Source organism: Emydura macquarii, unplaced genomic scaffold (genome assembly GCF_026122565.2).
Source record: "Emydura macquarii macquarii isolate MOO-44397 ecotype Brisbane River unplaced genomic scaffold, CSIRO-AGI_Emac_v2 contig_2422, whole genome shotgun sequence".
NCBI lineage: Eukaryota > Metazoa > Chordata > Testudines > Chelidae > Emydura > Emydura macquarii.
This window is the reverse complement of record NW_027132559.1, coordinates 39,523,323-39,543,043: the sequence shown is the minus strand read 5'-3', so window position 1 is coordinate 39,543,043 and position 19,721 is coordinate 39,523,323. Positions and strand designations below refer to the sequence as shown.

The 19,721-nt window shown below is 40.7% G+C and overlaps 1 protein-coding gene across 3 annotated transcripts in view; it reads right to left on the bottom strand.

Moving 5' to 3' along the window:
* Window positions 1–19,721, bottom strand: part of PLXDC2 (plexin domain containing 2) — a 350,669-nt gene that overhangs the window by 78,592 nt on the left and 252,356 nt on the right. For all 3 annotated transcript variants that reach the window (XM_067562334.1, XM_067562335.1, XM_067562336.1), the window contains 3 exons: window positions 17,428–17,550; window positions 13,869–13,987; window positions 1,647–1,746 (listed from right to left, as the gene is read on the bottom strand). In XM_067562334.1, the coding sequence (XP_067418435.1) occupies window positions 1,647–1,746; window positions 13,869–13,987; window positions 17,428–17,550 (342 nt within the window). The remainder of the gene's footprint in view (window positions 1–1,646; window positions 1,747–13,868; window positions 13,988–17,427; window positions 17,551–19,721) is intronic.

Here is a 19,721-nt window from a genome sequence, read left to right as displayed (position 1 = left end):
AGCAATTTATATTCTTTATGTGTCCTAAAGAGCCAACAAATAAACTAAAACAACTATTCATTTATTTCATTTTTGCTGTAATTGACTGGAACCATGGTTGATTTAACACCTCTGAAAGACAAGAATTCAAGAACATGCATACTTAAAGAGCAGCTGGTATTAGCTCTCTACAGGCCAACACTATTTAACAGTTCTGTCAGGATACTATTATATTGCTGGCACATACTAATATAAACTTGTTCTGTTGAAAGTACAATTTGACTCCAGGAAAGTCAACTGCAAATTGGCCATTCCCTTGAATACTATTACCTCCCACAAGTTCTGCAAGCTAATAAGGAACAAAGTTACCAAGAATTTCCACCCTTCACAAGACAGTACTCTCATATAAGTGAAGAAGTCAAAGTAGCACAACCTAAAGAGTACGGTACCCGGTGTAAAAAGGAAACCATCAAAATAGCTACTGCAATTCCATTGCTTAGAGCCTCTGACCAATTTCCACATTGCTTATCAGCCATTTTCCAGAGATGACAAAAAGAACAAAATAAGCTTAATATGATGCTCTATAAAATGAGTGCTGGTAAATTAGTGTCACCATAAAATCAGGGGGAAAAAACAAACAAACCAGCTCTCCTCCCCTCCTTGTATTCTCTCACTGGGAGGTGGCAGCAGGGCTCTGAGCTGTGGCAGTGGGACTCATAGCAGGCCCTTGCCCCTTGACCTGGGGCTGACAGATCAAGCTGTGAACCATAAGCCTGGTGCAGGCTCAGTTTCACAGCAGGAAGCCTATCAGCAGTGAAAAGGACATTCTTCTCCATTTCACAGCTGCTGTTATTTCACATTTGGTCTCTTGCTCTGGCTGTCAGCCCTGGAGCACGGGGCTGACAGCTTGTGATGTCAATCCTGGGGCAGGGGGGCCTCCAGCTGTAAGCCCTGCACAGCTGTCAGAGCCCCACAATGCTCCACTTCAATTGGTGCAAGCTCTCCTGGTGAGGACGCACACCACCAACAGAAGGAGGGTAGCGTGGACACGAACAGGCGATTTAATTACTGCAGTCGCTGTAGGTCAACCTAACTTAGGTCGATCTAATTTTGTAGTGTAGACAAGCCTAAAACTTTTATAACAACTTCAATCTCAGAGAAAATAAAAATGCAGATTTAGTGTAGTTTACAAGATTATGTGAACACAAGACACTAGTTAATTTCTGTTTCTTCTCTCCCGTACCCTTACTGAAAGGACGCTATATAGTCTGAAGTTCACAATATGAAATGTATTTTCAGAAAAAAATCGAATTTAGAAAGGATGTCATTATCTTTCAACTGGGTACAAGAATATTCTATGCACAGGTTATTTGTTCCCACTTATTAATAAAGAAACATGCTAGCAACTAAGGTGGAATATCTTATGGAATATAAAATTGTATTGGTTGATTTATTTTATTTTACTTAAGTCATCAGTTCACTAATACATAATAATAAAACAGGAAGTCACAGTGGGATCTGGGATCATATAAAATTACATCTGAATTAACAAACTGAAATTAGCTAAGTGATCTGTTGTTCAGTTAAATCCGCCTCCATGCAATTGCCTTGAATTTGCTTCTCCACCTCCACACTGATTCACATCATACAGAATTTTTATTACATACTGGGAATTTGCTGGATCCTATGCACCACCACAAATGCATCCGACAGTCCCACTTTCACTGGGTGATTGGTTGAACTTATTTGTGTCACTGAGACAGGAATCTGGAAGAGAAAATAGATTGATGTGCATTAAATATTACATTTTTACATCAAGAAATTCAAGTCTAAAAATAACAGTTCTGCCAGAATCAGTGTATGGTGTGTATTTAACAGATATAAGCCAGAAGTTTAAACATATTATAAGGATGCAGCATGCCTGAAAGAAGTTTTAATACAGACTGAAATTGTTGTTTTTAATTTTTATTTTATCCCACTTTGATTTGCAGCATATTTAACAATATTCACATCATCACCTGGAACCATGGGACTATAATGCAGTCACCTGCTTTCCATAAACAGAAAAATGCCCAAGTGGAAAAAGATGGTTACAGATCCAGTAGATTGCAAAGACTCAGTATCAGACATCTCTGGATGGAAAGAGTTATTTAAAGAGCTATTATCATAATCATCTCTTTAGATAAGCTAGCTTAACTTTGTGTAGACTGGACCTTATAATGAATGTAGTTAAACTGGTGCAAACCCCGACTCTAGATGCGTGTACACCAGTTTAAATCCTACTGAAATCAGTGTAGCTTGCATTGGTAAGAGCCTCTTTTTTAAAAGCAAAACAAAATGCTTCTTTCCTTCCTTTGTTGTTCAGCTAGACTGGACAATGCCAACAGTTACATTACTATCTGGGTCTGCAGCCAAGTAGATGGGAACGATATTGCCCTAGAAAATTATTAGCTTCCATGTTCATTTTAATGGGAGTGTTAATTTGTTGGCTTAATTATCTGAATTTAAAATCTAACATTCAATATTGGTCATCATAACAAACTCATCCAGAGTACATATGTATCCCCCTTAAGAATCTTTATATCCTGGCATTCCCTTTACTTTTTGGTGCAACTGTTCCTGGAATATTTCATATAGTTCTTGTCTCCGCCGTTTAGGAAGGATACAGAAAAACATCAGAATATATTAAAGTTAGTACAAGCATCGGAGGACAAGACATATTAAAAGAATCTGAAGGCACCATATTTTCATAGTCTCCAAAATATAAGACTCAAAGGACATAATCACAGTCTATTTTAATCACCTTCAAGGTGAGTATAAATGAAAGAAGGGAATTATTCAGAGCTTCAGAAGATTGTAGGACAAAAGAGGAAAAGCGTTGGCTGCACATGAAAGAAACATTCTTAAACTGGAGGAAGAAACCATAAAAGGCACCATCCATTTAGCTATTCAAGACTAGGTTAGATAAGACATTGATGGGGGAAGATGTAGTGAATAAATTCTGCAAGATACAGAGAGATCAGATTAAATGAGCTACGTAACCAGTTTCATGGTCACAAAACACTGCAGGTGCAGTGCATGTCATATGTATGTGTAATTATCTAACTGTGCCCACAAAACTGGTAGCCTGAGATGTAAATGATATCAAGTGTGCCCATAAAATTATGCTTATCTTTACCTGTGACCACAAACCAGGAGGACAGAACAAGGTTTGTTTCAAAATCAGGCTCTTTAATTTTCCGATAGTCTAATATCTTTTCACAAATTATTTTGAAGAAATGAGTAATTGAGTCATTTGTGTCTTTCCTTTAAAATTAGAACAAGAGTGCATTTACATTTTTGTCAGCATAAAGCATTGGGCTCCTGCAATAAGATTTTTAGATTTGCTTTCCTTTTTTCTTTTTTTTTTAAATATAACTTGGTTCATAGCTATTAAGGCACTTTCATTTCATAACTTAATAAAAATTGTGAATGACTCATTTTGTGTCTCATGGTGATATCAGGTATTAAAATAGGAAACTGGAGCCAGGTAAAAAGGAAAATACAAATAAATCATTCTGCAAAAGTGACAAAGATTTGGAGCAGAAATATCTCCACAGATTTTGCCAAATTCCCTGCAGATTTCTGCTTTTGTGCGCTTATTCTAATGAGACTGAAGACATTAATCATGGAATCAATCTGTAAAATATAGCAAGAGCCAACAACCCAAGATCCTAAAGTTCAAAACCAATAAGCTGGATCTGAAAAAGATTTTTTTTTTCCAGGAATGTTTTCATATCAAGTCTGTCACAGGGTAGCACCAAAGAAATGGGGGAGACCCTGTGTGGCCCCCTTCAGGTTACTGCAGTTCAAGAAGGGGCAAGGACAAGGGGGTTCTTAGGGGTTGGATGCTTTGGTGTGTGTGTGGGGCAGTGGGGCGGATAAGGCACATTAGAAAGTACTGCCCGACTCACTAAGAATGTTGTCTATAAGTCTGGACACTGAAGAATTGGGTTCCCCAGCTATTGGTGTAACCACTGGGAGGGTTGGATCAGGAAGGGTAGGAGAGGGCCTGAGTGTTTCAGTTGTGGGAAAATGGGACGCCCTAGTAGTTCTGCCCTTTGAAGAGTGAACCTGGGAAAGACGGTGTCTGAGGGAGAGCCCTGCAGAGCAAGGAAAATAATTCTCCAGGTAGGGGCAAGGATACAGAGGAGGGTACTGGGAAACGGAAGCTGTTGGCAGAGGTAAAACACTGTGTAGTGGGGACCCACACAGGGCTTGGGGCTGATCAGTGTGCAGCAGAGATCCAGATAGGGCATCAAAGGGGCAGCATCTGTGAGAAGGGCACAACTGTGGAGGCTGCAGTTATGGTAGTACTGTGTGGGATTATCAGAGGAATCAGTGTGGTACTGGGCTCGTGTGAGGATGTGAAGGGCTTAATTGCTTTAGCAGACAGATACTGGGGTGACTGTGGTGAAGCAAAAGAAGCCAGGCAGCTGGCTCAGAAAGAAAAGGAGAGGCTAAATGAAAAGCAAGAGCTGAAGTTCTAGATTGAGGGAGTGGGTTTTGAAACACAGATCCAGGATATGCAAAGAGCACTCCAAGGGAGGGATGAGTTGCTCTACGAGATGAGCCTGCTGAAAAAGGAGAGCTGGAGCAGTCACAGGTCAAACAGACTGGTAAGGCTCAGAGATGAAAATGAGACTGTATAATGACTGTGCCCGGTAAGACTGAGCAAGTGACCCCGCTGAACAGGACTCAGATGGACTGGGATTAGGGGTTTGTTCCTGTGGGACTGTGATACGGTCCGTGAGACTTGGGGAATACTCTGTGCTGTGACTGAGTGTTTCTGCACTGGGAAATGGTTTATGGGAAGTTTGGGTTATGTGAAATGAGTACCGGGAATGTTTGGACTGGGTTGGGAAAATTTGGGGATGGCTGGGGGGGGAGGGGGCGTGGAGTATTATAAGGAGTGTTTAGTAAGGGCAGGAATGTGGAGGAATGATTCGGGCAAGTTGTGACTGGAGAGCAGCCACAGAGGAGTGGAGCTAGCTCAAGTGGTGGGGTCCTGTAATAAGGGGCCAGTCAGTGCCGGTGCTAGCCCATTAGGGGCCTTAAACAGGAATATTCCCTCTCCTTCCACAATACTGAAACAGGCAAGTTCTTATAATAAAGAACTAATGGAGCACCCTTGAGCTGCTTGGGGCTTTAAGCAATTCTTAGTCTGCTTATGGCTAGACCCGGCTCTGGGGCCGGTGTTCCAGAAGGAGAAGGGAGCTGGCTGAGAAGGATAACTGAAGAACTGTCTGTATTTGGCTTGCCTATGTGTGAAAAATAAACCCATTTAAAGGGGGCTGGGCTGGACAATGTATGTTTGGAAGCTGGGGAGAAGCCCTGCCCTTTGACAGCATCTAATTGACCGATTGCTTTTAAACAGAAAGCCAAAGTCTTTGGTTTTAGGTTTTAGGATTAGGAAGGGCATTCACACAAGTAAATGAAGTTTAATAAATTAAGTGAGTTAGGCCAACTCTTCAAAGTGAAATATAGCCTATGTCAAATGAATAATCTTATAAAACAATGGTCCAGTTGAAGTAGACTGATAATACTTATCACATAATTAGCCAAAGGAAAACAACCTCTTTATTAAATATACAAATACACACAATATATTTTTCTTATGTGGGAGAATCAAACCTCTGTTACAGAGCAGGCTATTTTAGTCTTTTTGTAATCTATTCCTATCAGTAACATCTTATATAAATTAAACGTCTTTTGAGCAAAATACCAGCCAATAATAATGGGCTCTGTCACTAGTATGCCTTGTTAGCAAAATCCAGCAGAAAAACCCATTAGATTTCCAATAAAAGATGAATGGGGATATTGAGAACTGTAGTCACATACAGGTCATATAACCACCTTCAACTGACCTGCATTCCCCCTTGAGAGGGTACGGAAGGTACTGTACACATAAGACTAGCTGAAAACTATATCAGCTAGTGGCTTTGACCTGTCAGAGTGGTGGCTACAGGGTGGCAGAAGCACGGTGTGACTATAGTGGGAGGACAATTTTTTAAAAAAACCCCCTAAAAGCCTATTTTAGCCTCTACCACAGCCAACATACAATTCTCTATTTTACAGTGATCAGTCTGGGAATGAGCTTTCCAATACCAATATCCTTCCTAGAATATCTGTATGCCACGATGATCTATGAAGACAAAACTGGAAAAGGAGAGGTCTAGGGAGCACTATATCAGTTGAAAAAAGCTATTGACAGTAATTTCTCGTTGAGAGTTCTGAAGTCTTGTCTGGGTTCATCTTTTTCTGAGGCCAGACCAGTGAAATAGATCCTTTGCCCTCCCTCCTTGACCCAAAAGTTACACAAAGCTCTGAGCTTTTTCTGAAGAAGTAGTGATAAGGGTATAATTACCATGTTCCCCAAATCAAATCCCATGTCAAAGATGAGACCCAGAGAATGGACTAGAATAATAATTAGTAATTCATAGTATTTATTATAGTGCTTTTCATCTTCAAACCTCTGTACAGCCATTAATCAATTATTCTGCCCACTGAACTGCGTGAAACTTCATCAGTGAAGAGAGTACATTTTTCTCCAATTGTGATATTGCTCCCAGTTACTATTGGAATTATTAGTAATTGTGGATTTTATTATATTTGAGGTGTATATGCATCACTATCAGCCCTAATATTATTTTACAGAGAAGTTGATATCTCATTTAAAACGTTGGAATATTTAGAGCCATTTTTGCCTCTTTCCCTTGCTGTAGATACTTCTTTGATTTTATATTACTAGAAATATTTACATGAAAACCAGAACTTAGCTTCATACGGTCTCGTCTAAACCTAATTCACCTGAAATCACAATACTCTTTATTTGACATCTTAATCATTTTCACATCAGCCAACTGTGATGTCAAACTACAAACAAAGGAAAACATTTTCAAATGAGAAATGAGATGGAGAAATAGATAAAATATTAAAATGAAGATCTCGTTTCCATGTATATAGCCAGAGAAATAATAAGAGGGAGAGAAATGCAAAAAACCCAACAACAAAAAATCATAGACTTTAAGGACAGAAGGGACCATTATATGATCATCTAGTCTGACCTCACCTGACAATGCAGACTACAGAACCTCACCCACTCTTGTAATAGACCCCTAACCTATGACTGAGTTACTGAAGTCCTCAAATAATGGTTTAAAGACTTCATGATGTAAGCAGAACTGTCTGCAAAGTGAATATTTTTAAGATTTTCACGAAGCAACAGTGAGTTTTTAAACTTTGTTACTTAAAAAAAGAATATTTTCAAGCCTAAACAGCAAAAGCATTAACTTAATCTAAATGCTAGCATTACACATCTCTGTTCACCACTGTCCCCTCTCATCGGAAAAAAAGAACTCGACAGCACGTCTCTCTCTCTCAGATCTATTTGCTGGCTTCAGATATTCTGCAATTTCAGCAAGTGTTTCAACTTTTATAATGGTTTCTGCATAGTTACATGAATGAAAAGCCATTGCTATTTTAACAAACAGAGACAGACTTCAAGTTAATGAAATTTAGAAAAATTTCCTCAAACAAAAGAGCCTTTGCCATCTCTGGTTAATTAGCATTGACCATGCATTAATTACACCTAAAGACAGAAACAGTAAATACTACACTAAGATTCTGTCTACATTACAGAGTTTTGTTGAAAAAAGTCAGTTTTCGTCGACAAAACAGTGGAGGTGTTCACACTACAATGCTGTTCCCCGGATATAACTCCCCTGCTATGCTGACAAAATAAAACCACCTTGAAGAGTGGCATAGAATTTTTTGCAACATAGTTAGAGTGTCGCAGAGTCAGTGTAGGAACCTAAGGAGAGGGAGCCAAGCCTTGGGAGTGGGGCCCACCTGTACCCCCTGCGCTGGCTGGTCTACATGCCACCAGGCATGGAGGGTGGGAACCCTTTGCTTCCTGGGAGTGCAACCCATGCCCCACCCACACTGAGCTCCATGCTGCATTACCTACAGTGTTGGAGGGAAGTAGCTGTGGCACCGACCTGTCCCGGGCTCAGTCTGCCATGCGCAGAAGCTGCTGCCGATGGTGGGCTGGGCCAAGACAACTCCTCCCATAGAGCATTTGGAGGGCAGGGGCGGAGCATAGGCAGAGTCTCGGGTGAGGGCCAGTGCCCGCCCCCCACCTAGCCTCTCCAAAGGCAGGCACCACAGGCCGCCCATAGTGGTATGGTACAAGAGGGATAAGGGACAGAAATTAAAAACAGAGCCTGTCCATCTATGCAGTGGCGGCCACAACAGAAAAGTTTGTTAATGTACATGGGATGTCTTGGAAATCCTCCATAGAGACCTCTAGGAAACGTTTCTATAGGTATTTTATCTGCTGAAGGTTCCCTGGGAGAGCTGCCTTATTTCTCCCCCTTTGCCACAGCACCCAGAAATTATTTCTGCAGGGACCAGAGCGGCACACATGTGAGTGGCATATGGAGTCGGTCTGAAACCACATGCATGCAAAAGATACACCCTTGCATTCTGGGTTACCCGTAGGAGGGAGATATTGGGTTCAATTGCCCTCGCCTGTGGAAAAGGGAATCAATATTCAGAATAGGCTCCCTAGCCGCTTATAGTAACCCCCTTCACAAGCCACACTTTGTCCCTTCTTGCCCTTTCCCCCCTACTCACCTCTCCTCCCTGTGAACTCACCATATTTGGGACTCGCACTGACCTGTGTGCTGGCTAAGGGACAGTGAGAAATAGGTGTGCGTAACTTTTGTGATTCACGGCTGTGAGCACACTCACAATACGGTCTCTGTTCATTGTTTTACTTTGCCTTCTGCAGATGTGGCCTTGTGGAATCACTCCTCCACAAATAAGCAGGATACAATTCGCAAAGTGCTGAAGTTAACAGATGCAGCATATAGTAAAACCAGTGCGTGGAGGGAAACAATCAATGAGACTCAGGCTGGATAGTCAGGAAAGGACACAGGGGCAGGAGTGGATGATAAAGCTCCTGAAGGGCCAGACAGAGATGTTGAAGTCCCTCATTAACACCCTTTCCAGATTGCCCTTTCAGCCCTACACAACTCCGGCCCATGTCTTCCCCAAACATCCTCACCTCATTCCTCGTATGTTCCCAGTCCCTCCCAGTACCCCATGCACTCCAAGTCTAGGCAGCGGTTTCCCAATGAAGGCTGCAGTAACTTCCAGCTCTGAGAGGCCTAACCGTGAGACTGTTCTTTTTTGTCATGTCCCCTGGTTGAACAAAAGTTTGTGTTTGATCCTGTTATTAAACCTGAGTCTTTGATATTAAATGGGTCTTTATTTGTGAAATACATACATACATTGCTCAGTGCTAACGCTGAAACACAGTGGCTATAGGTAGTAATATTTACTCCTTGCAATTAATGCTCAGGAAGCAAGCATTACAGGGGTAATTCAAGGTGGCAAGTAAATATTGCCTGGTCCAACGCATCACATCAAGGCACTGGAAATCATTGTCAAAATGTTCCTTCAAAGCCTCCCTAATTTGAACAGCCTCCCTCTGCACCTTTCTAATTGCCCTTGTATCTGGCTGCTCAAAATCAGCAACTAGCCGATCAGCCTCAGTGGTCCACCCCTTGAGAAACTTTTCCCCTTTCAATTCGCAAATATTATGGAGTGTGCAGCAGGTTGCAATGACCATAGGAAAATTTTCCTCATTGAGATCTAAATGGCCAGCATCCTTTTAATCGCCCACAGGCACATTCAATTGTCATTTGGAACCTGCTAAGCCTGTTGTTGAAGCATTCCTTGCTGATATCCAGGTTCCCAGTGGAAGGCTTCGTGAGCCACGGGAGCAAGGAGTAGGCAGGGTCTCCCAGGATCACATTAGGCATTTCCACATCCCCCAGTAGAATCTTCTAGTCTGGAAAGAAAGTCCCAGTATGCAGCTTTTTATACCGTTCAGTGTTCCAAAAGATGCAGGCATCATGCACCTTTCCTTACCCGCCCACACTGATGTCAGTGATATGGCTCTGGTGATCCAGCAGTGTCTGCAAGACCATGGAGAAGTAGCCCTTTTAGTTGACGTACTCTGTCGCAAGATAGTCAGGCACCAAATTTGGAATACACATTCCTTGTATCGCCCTGCGGCAGTAGAGAATCCCATTGTTTCATAGCCATCAATTATTTCCTGTGTGTTACCGAGTCATAGTTCTTCGTAGCAGGAGGCAACTGCATCATGCACACTTGCATCATGGCAACACGCACGGTGGACTTTTCAACTCCAAATTGATTTATGACTGACCGGTAGCAGTCTGGAGTTGGCAGCTTGCACACAGAGATTACCACTCACTTTTTTCACAGTGAGGGCAGGTCTCATTATAGTATCCTTGTACCACAGTGCTGGGACGAGCTCCACACATAGTTTCAGGGAGATGGCTTTGCACATCCGAAAGTTCTGCAGCCACTGTTTGTCATCTCATACATGCATCATGATGCGATCCCACCACTCAGTGCTTGTTTCCCGAGCCCATTATCGATGGTCCACTGTGGCAAGCTGTTGTGTGAATGCCAGCAGCAATCTTGAATTATTTGTCTACATGGCAGACAGCAGGACAGGCATCACTGATCCACTCTCTGTCTCGCAGCTCCTGAAATACTGCAGGACCAGCCGTGCTGTGTTCATAACGCTCATCACCACAATGGGTAGCACCTCAGGATCTATGCTGTCAAGCAGAGATGGCAGATGCACAGTTTACAGGTACCTCTAACCAGGGAGTCCACAGAATGTGCAGGATTTTAATAGCACAGCTATCTAGAACCCAGCTAAGCCAGACTTGAGATCTTGCTCCAATGGAGCAGGCCTGTAGCGAGCCAGGATGACAGAAGGAAGGATATGGAAAAGGAAATCTCAGATGGTTCGAATAAATAGGAGCGAGAGGCAAAAGCTTCAGGTAAGGTGCCCTAAAGATGAAAGTCTACATTCCCAATTATCTGAAGCATATAGTCAGAGTTATTAGTGAGCATGATTACTATAGATAACAGTTGACTCTCAATCCCAGGCTTTCTGACATAATGCTGATGTGGTAAGTCTCCCGGTATTATTGGCCAGTGTTTTTGTCCCATGTCTAACTTTTGTACTTTGCAGTGTTCTTGTAGCCATCTTGCTCCCAGGATACGAGAGAGACAAGGTAGGTGAGGTAACATCTTTTATTGGACCAACTTCTGCTGGTGGGAGGGACAAGCTTTCAAGATACTCAGTGCTCTTCCTCAGGTCTGGAGAAGGAAGTGGAGAGTCCAAGCTAAATACAAGTTGGGACAGATTGTCAAGCAGAAGAGGTAACACATGTTGGAGGCAGTCACTTGAAATGAAGTGGGCAATCAGGGGTTAGATTGTTATGCACAAAGTGTTTGAAGTGGGCAATTAAGGGTAGCAGGCGGTGTGGTGTGGTGTGTTGCAAATAATTATAATGAGACATAAAACCAGTGTCTCTGTTCAATCCAGATTTTCTGGTGTCTAGCGGAGTTTGAATTTAAGTTCCCAGGCTCACCATTTGAAGATATTATGCAGGTTTCCTTTGAGGACAAGTACTGAATGATCAGTCAGGAAGTGTCTGACTACAGATGAGGTGGTGTTCTTCTCTTTTATCATTTTTTACTTGTGAGTTTATTTGAAGTGACTGTCTGGTTTCAGCTACATAGTTGTTCTTGGGGCATTTAGTGCACTGGATGAAGTACACCCCATGTTGTGATAAGTGGGACCCATGAATCTTGGCTGGTGTGTTGTGGAGGTATCGATCATTATAGCAGTGGGTACCGGCAGGATCTGGTGCTGCTTTGAATTGGTGGGTCCCAGTCTGTGTGGAGCTTGCTTCTGATGACGAGTAGGGAAAGACTGAGGCAGTTGTTTGAAGGCCTGAAGAGGGAATTCAGCAAAGATTTCTTTCAGGATGTGGTCCCCATCAAATATGAATTGTAATTGTTTGAGGATCCCCCATATGGGCAGGATGGAAGGTGACAACTAGGGGGATGTGGTCAGTGGGTTTTTCTTCTGTATTGAAGCAGGTTCTCCTAGGGTGATTGAGTGGCCTTTTCCATGATGCCATCTACTTCTCTGGTGGAGTTTCCTTCTTTAGTGAAGGCTGTTTTAGGTGTGCGTTATGGAGTTTATTTTTGGAGCATATGTGGTAGTATCTGAGTGCCTCGCCCATTTCATTATTATTTATATCTATACAAAATGAATTCACAGTGACTGTAAAATGCTACCAAATCAAAATGACAGCATCTGACATCCACTCTGTACAAGTGTAAATCGTGACACAATGTGCATGACACAGTAGAATGGGAAGTAACGATGACAATGGTTACCATTAAATAGTCAGTCACTAGTTTAATTTACAGAATGTGCCTCTCTTCAAATCTAGGTGCATATGCAAGATAATTTCTAGAATACATTTATCTTAAAAATTACAAGTTGGATCAGGTCTTCCCCACTCATCCAATCCATCAAGATTTTAACTTTTCTATCAATCCTTCCTCCTATCCGACAGCCAGGAGGAGAATGTAAATCTTGCAGCATGTCCTGAAGATCATTATACCAAGAGGGGCAAATCTGTTTCAAAGTCAAACAAGTTATATTTTTATAAATTAAAACTAACATCTTGTACAATATCCAGAAATGAATTCAAAGGTAAGAGTGGATTACAAACACAGCATTGTCCCCTGTGAGAAACACAGCTAAGTAGGCATTCTGACAAGTTTGGCACTACCTGAAGTTTCCAAGTGGTCTTAAGAAGTAGCCACATTAATTTTGCATTGTAATGATCCAGCCTGGAAGTGACAAAGGGCATTTATCTATATCAGGTGCTTATATGGCCTATTACGATGGTAGCTAAGACTTTAATGTAGTGTAGGGTAGTTTTACTATCCCCATGTTACAGATGGGAAATTGAGACAGAGAGAGATTAAATGACCTGCCTGTACTGATACAAGAAGTCTATGGCAAGGCAGGGAATTTATCTTCTGAATCCCAGGCCACACCCTAACCACATCCTTCCCTTCTATAACATGAACAACCATAGGAAGGTCCACATCCAAAAGGAAAAGTCAAAACTTCCTTGCCAAAATGAGCTTAAAAAAATATCTTGGTCACAGTGAACATGAGTAACAAGGTGGGCAAGCAACTTTGAATGAAATTGACCAGAAAATATCTCCCCAATTTGTTTTACCAGCAAGGAAAAAGTGAGTCCAAAGCGTAGTTCACAACTCTAAGCTCCTGAAGAGCCTGAGTGAGCAAAACTGGATAAAACGGAAGCAGAAAAGTTTCTTTGTTTGCTCCCATCCAACAATGTTCTTCTACCTAGGGGACAAACAATCTGGCTCCAATCTGCATACAAACTGAAAACTCCTCACAAAGCTAACAGTGAGATATTACAGTTATTTCCTATTTGAAGTACAGGAAAATATTGCACTGTCTCAGATGCCAAAGTGTGGTAACTATGGTAAATGGTGACTCTTTCATGGCAACTACTTTGTATACAATATTTACAAAAGGGACAAATCTAGCTAAACTAATCCAGCAAATTAGATTCCATCTCTCAAACCGCGCTAGGACTTTACTAAACAAACAACATCCAGAAAAGGATCATCCTAGAGTCAAATGAAATTCACCAACTATGATATCCAAGCCATTCAATGGTTTACAAGGGAATCATATGATCTTCAACTTTACAAAGGAATTCAAGATTTATCCAAACAGGGATCTTATGAGTAACAAAATATAAAAGTGATTTTCACACATTTGAACTTTCAAGTAACAAAAATAAAAATTATACAGAGTAGTTCCTGAAAAATAGAAACTGTGGGATTGTAAAGTGATACAATTATCCAAATTACAGTTTTCAGACCCAACTTACTTCTTTATATGCAAAAATGATACGCCCATCATTGAGAAGCGTAGCCTGAAAAGTGAAACTGCCTAGGTTGTAATTATCCTGCAGATGTACATGATCCCATTGGACAACGAGCGCTGTGCCTGTGAGCCCCAGAGAAGGGAAGAGAAACATGAAAAAAATATCCATTAACATTAGGATAAGCATTTACTAAAGTTATATTAAATAAAAACAATACTTTGCCTCTATATATTATCTTTCAGCCAAAGACTTTGAAGCACCAAAGATCTAATAAACATTACTTGAGCACCAAACCCTTTTGTAAGACTTGTTTTAAAGTGTTATAATTAATTATATCGACTATACTGATAGGTAAGCTGAGGCAAGAGAGGTTAAGTGACTTGCCTAAAGTCACACAAGTGAGTCGGTGGCAATCATCAAGGACAGAAACCAGTATTCCTATTCCAAGTTTGCTGCTTTAAACCCAACACCACAGTCCCTTTCATTTAGCCTACAACCCAATGGCTATCAAGATTGAAGAATTAATGGAATTGCTGATACTGGAAAAGTGATTATTTAAGGTATTCAGTTTCCTCCATTAACTATGCAGAAACATAAACAGCATTAATTTTTCTGCACAATGTAAGGTTTCACTGTGATTCTCAATTCTGAAAAATACTAGGGGTTGGCAAATAAATATTAAATATACAGTCTAAATTAAAGCCACATAGACAGGAGTAAATGTTGAGTTAGGTGTGCAGAGATTTAGTTTCAAAAGGCCTATTAATATTCACAGGACTTTTCTGACTGAATCCCCCATGCACCACACTAAAAAGGTACCATCAAGTGACTCGCATGCCCTGCAAACATGTTTTACAGATGGTGAGAGGTTACAAAATATATTCAGGCACCTAAACTGAAAGGAACATCAGAACAGTGTTTACTGAAAATGTCCTTTTTTCCCTTCATATTTAGGACTATATCCTCTCCTCCCCCCCCCCCCCATGCACATAACACTTATGGGAGTTATGTGCTTTGATTCACAAAACTTCTATTTCATTTCCAGCTATAATTTTCCGAGGATGTTTCAAGACGGGTCAATGTGCCTTTAGCACAACACGCCTTTGATGAATCCTGCAAACTCCTTGGCCATAGATCTTCAGCACAATAGCTTATATTCCTGTTTCTTGCTTATATTTCTGTTTCTTCATGTGTTAGGAAACTATGAACATGAAAATCTTTGATACAATGTACTGTCACATCATTTGCAAATGTGTATTTCACAGTCTTACTGCATACATCAATACTGTACACAATGTATTCTTCATAGACAGCAATAAGCGTGAAAGCTCATTTTGGAATGCTAAGTAGATTGTTTTAAATTTCAATTTTAAAAGGCCTTTCCCCCCCTTTGGGATTCATTTTCAACGGCATAAGGTTACAAACAAAAAAAAATTAATCAATGGACCAAACTCTGCCTCCCCCCATATCCATGTGGATCTCAGCACTCCTGTGCAGAAGTTGGAGTCAGCAGCCTCTGTGGCACTGGCACTTCTTTCCCAGGAGAGCTCTTGCCGGGCTGGGTCCCATGAGAGGTAACAATATGAGCGACCCTTGAGTGGGTCACTCAGCTCTACCCATATCAATAACAGAATTGTTTCCCAAGTAACTAATGTACTTCCAGGGGAAACAGCAGAGGGAGAATGACACAGGAAAAAAAAAAAAAAAAAAACCTAAGTAGCTGATCATGTGACTTGTTCTATTTCTTTTCATTTACAGTAAAAGGCCAAATCCTCAGTCCTAAAGCATATGCAGCACAGCAGAACTTCATGACTATGGAAGTATTAGCTACTTCTAAGGATGGACACATACTCTGAGGCACCCATCATGTTAAGGGCAATGTAACAGAGTCTGCCCCACCCAGGCACCAAAGAATTATGTCAGAGAAGTATGGATCATGAGCAGTTTCTCCGCAAGGACCTTCAGATCCCTTTTAGTTAGCCAGGTTCTCCAGTGGTTGTGGCCACCCATGTAGCTGACACCTCCATTTTATCTGCAGGTTTTCCTGTATCTGCAGGATTTGCATTTGTGATTCACATATATGTCATATAATATACATACACACATATATAGATATGTAGTGCTAAATCAACAATCCAGGTTCAACAATAGCACCTAGTTGGTTGTATAGCTGGATTAATAATTAATGATAATGGAAATTCTCAATATAGTCTTCCTTATCTTCCTTAAGAAATATCACTAACAAGATGACTACCCGATCCATCAGTTAAAATAAAATAGCTGACCAAACATACTGCTATGTTAGGACAACAGCTGGTTGAATAATTCATGTCAAATAATTTATTGGATGATATCACCACTTTTCTGTTTGTAAATCGTCTACAAAGGGGGAACAGTTTTCTCAAATGTATTTACATGAATGTTTTTGGCAAATAAATTCTGCAAAAAAAGTTCTGGACTGTGATGGGACAGATACGTAGTGCTGATTTCTGATTGAGCATAACTTTCAGGATAAGTTTTCTGGTGTGAATACTCATGATTACAAACATGAAATGTTTTCATAAACATTCCATAAAATGTGCTTAGAATTCACTCTGAGGAAATATGCCTCCCCACAAATTTGTTTCTTAGAAAATTCATGGAAAGCAAATATAAAAGGAATGTTTCACAGAGTCAGCACTTCCAGGCCCAGCCAGTCTCCCCTCTCAGGAATAGGCATAGTCCCTATTAATATAAACATAAATATAAAACATACCTTCTAATTTTAGGCTCCTGCTGCTGAAAATATTGGCCTTAAATGCCTAATTTTAAGCACCCATGTTTGAAAAGTTTACCCCAAAAATTTTAAATATGAAATATAGAATCAGTATCTTGTATGGCATCACTAGATTTGTCACTAGAGATCAGAATTAAGGCATTCAATGTCATTTCATCACAGAGCATCAAGCTTTCAAACTGCTGATTTTTAACAGACATCACATGACTACAATCCTCACATTTAATGCTTTAAAAATGTATCCCAAAGAGTAGCCCTAAGTATTGCACTTTGCTCTTTAGCATTTCAAATTTTCCTATGAAGGACTGTAAGTATAGACAAGTTTATTGAATTCCTATAGTGAGGCACATTGCACATTTAATCACTGATGAGTTTATTAACCTCATACATGCCCTGCCTCTGTGTATGCTTAATATCACATCTCACAAAGCTATTTTCTTTACAGCTACTAGGTGGACAGGACTTACTACACAATTGAATCAAGAGGGTTATGCAGCTTGGCAGGAGATAGATTATTCTCTTTAAAGCGATAAAGTATATTTCAAGTCTAGAAGTGGTATTACATGCTCTAGCACCCATGATTTTTAACCATTTAATACATTCCATACATGAATGTCTAACCATGTTTTGTAATCCATTTTATGAATGTTTAACCACATTCTTTAGATGGTCTATTAGCCAAGTACAATATTTTAAGTAGCCTTCATCTTTATTTTAAAAGGTTATTTAGGAAAATATAAATAGCCAAGGGATAGAAAATTCATTTATGAAAGACTTATCACATACCATTATCAAAATATCTCACTGTTGAATTTCTTGACACACTGGGGTCAAAATTTGCCATCAAAGGTGCAATGTATTGCGTGGCTGTTAACATTCGATGCACAACTTCTCCAGTATATATGAAACCTACAATAAAGAAGAAAAAAATTCAGTAATTTCTAAAGAGATTTAATAAACGTCCAATTTAACTAGATATCTCCAGAAGTCTCCAGAGTCAGCGAGAAGAAATTAATCCCCTCACTAACTTCGAATAGTAAATTAAACAATAGAATAAATGGCACAAAAAGTTTCATGAGGGCAGTCAGAATGAGCTCTGCAGTGAACAAAGGGGGAATCATTGCAAGGAATAGATTTTCACACTGGAAGGAAAATAGATCAAAACTCATTCTACAGTGAAGAACATTTTCAGTTATGGGGATAAACTCAGAAGTGCTGCATGAAGCAGGCATTATCAAAATGCAGCCAATTACCACCACGTTTTGCTATTTTCCTCATGTGTTGTTTCTCTCCTCTTTATTAGTCTGCCTGTTCTGTCTTTTCAGTTGCTGGTTTTTCAGGGCAGAGACCACACCTTCTTTTGTGTTTGTAAGAAACATAGTAAGAGACAGTTTCTGCCCTGAAGAGTTTGCAATCTTGATGAACAAGATGGATGAATGGTGGGAGACGGAAGTATTTGTTATAGTTGCAGGGCTAGTTACACCAGTGTCCCCTTCATAGTCTCTCTGACTGCCCCTCCTCAAGTCCTCAGCCTAGTGCCTTTGCCTATCTTGAGGAGGAATTTCACAATCCACTCTTAGGGCATGTTTACATGGGAGCATTTAGGAAAGTTAAGACAAATTAAACTGAAGCTGTGAAGTTATTGTGCATAAATTAAAATGCATTAAACCCTCCTGTTGATGCTCTCCTAGAATTAAGCTCCAACATGCTCAGGCTACTTTACTCCTGAACAGGAGTGTCAACACAGGGTTTAATGCACATTCACTTCAGAGCTTTTGTTGATGTGTCTTAACTTTCCGGAGCATAGGTGCTGGAAAGGGGTGCTGGAAGGTGCTGCTACACCCCCTGGCTTGAAGTGGTTTCCATCATATACCGGGTTTACAGTTTGGTTCAATGGCTCTCAGCACTTCCACTATACAAATTGTTCCAGCACCCCTGTTCCTGAGTGACTCTGTGTAGACAAGTCCTATTAGACTAGGCCCTGAGATACAGCCCCGAGACTAGGCCCTGAGGTACTTTGTGTCAAACGTACTTACTCAGTTGGCCCAACTGAGTTTGGAACCTATGGTTCTGTTTTTTGGGAGTCTGTGACCAGTGGTGTCTATGGTGATCAGACAGCCTTCTCAAAACCAAAATATTTAAAGAAGAGGGATTTTAAAACCTGCATGCATATCTATCTTACCTACAGGCTTACTCGCCACTGCAGGTAGCCTAGGCATCTTCAGACACCCAGCAGGTACCCATCTCAGGCTGCCTTCCCCAAATTATACTCTAAACAGTTGCTCCCTCATCTAAACTGTTACCATCTTTTTGCTTGTAAATTCCCAGGCTTTGGCCCTGCTTGTCAAAACTGGTTCTGTTAGCTGGCTGGAGCCAGGAGGTAGATGCTTCACAGACAATTGGACACTGTCTCTTAAGAACCCTTAATGTTTACTGAGGGGTGGTTTATCCTGAGCCTTTGTTTCCTTTCTGCTTGCTTTTACTTTCAGTCTCCTATGAAGCTAAACCAATATATTCATACAGTAAACATTCTAATAACCAGGTCAACATTTGAACTAGTTGAAAAATTTCCAACCAGATCGTTTTCCATCGGAAAATGCTGTTTTGTCAAAATCAAAATGTTTTGCAGGAACATGTCAACTTTGATTAAAGCTTTAATGGAAAGAGTGGTGGTGGCAGCAACGGTGATAGTGAATGTGTTCTCTTCTGCTGTACCTTTCCTTCCTCCTCCTCACCCTTCCATCTCCCAGCTGGGGGGGGGGGGGGAAGAGGGGGTGTTTCTCTTCACTCTCTATGTTATTTGGGTGCAACAACACAGGAAGAAGCAGCAGCATAGAGGGTACCCGAGATACTTGGCAGCATCTGTATGTTCTCAAACTGGGATATTCCCCTTCACAGGAAATTCCAAGGTTTGACATTTCAGAGCAAAACAAAATCTTGAACAATCAGAATTTCCTATGGGACAGAAATTCTGTTTTCCCGTCAACTCTAGTCAATATGAAGTATTAATAAATTATTAGAGTGCAACTCCACTTCTGTCACACTAGCATGTTACCAATGGGCACAGAGAGATTAGATGA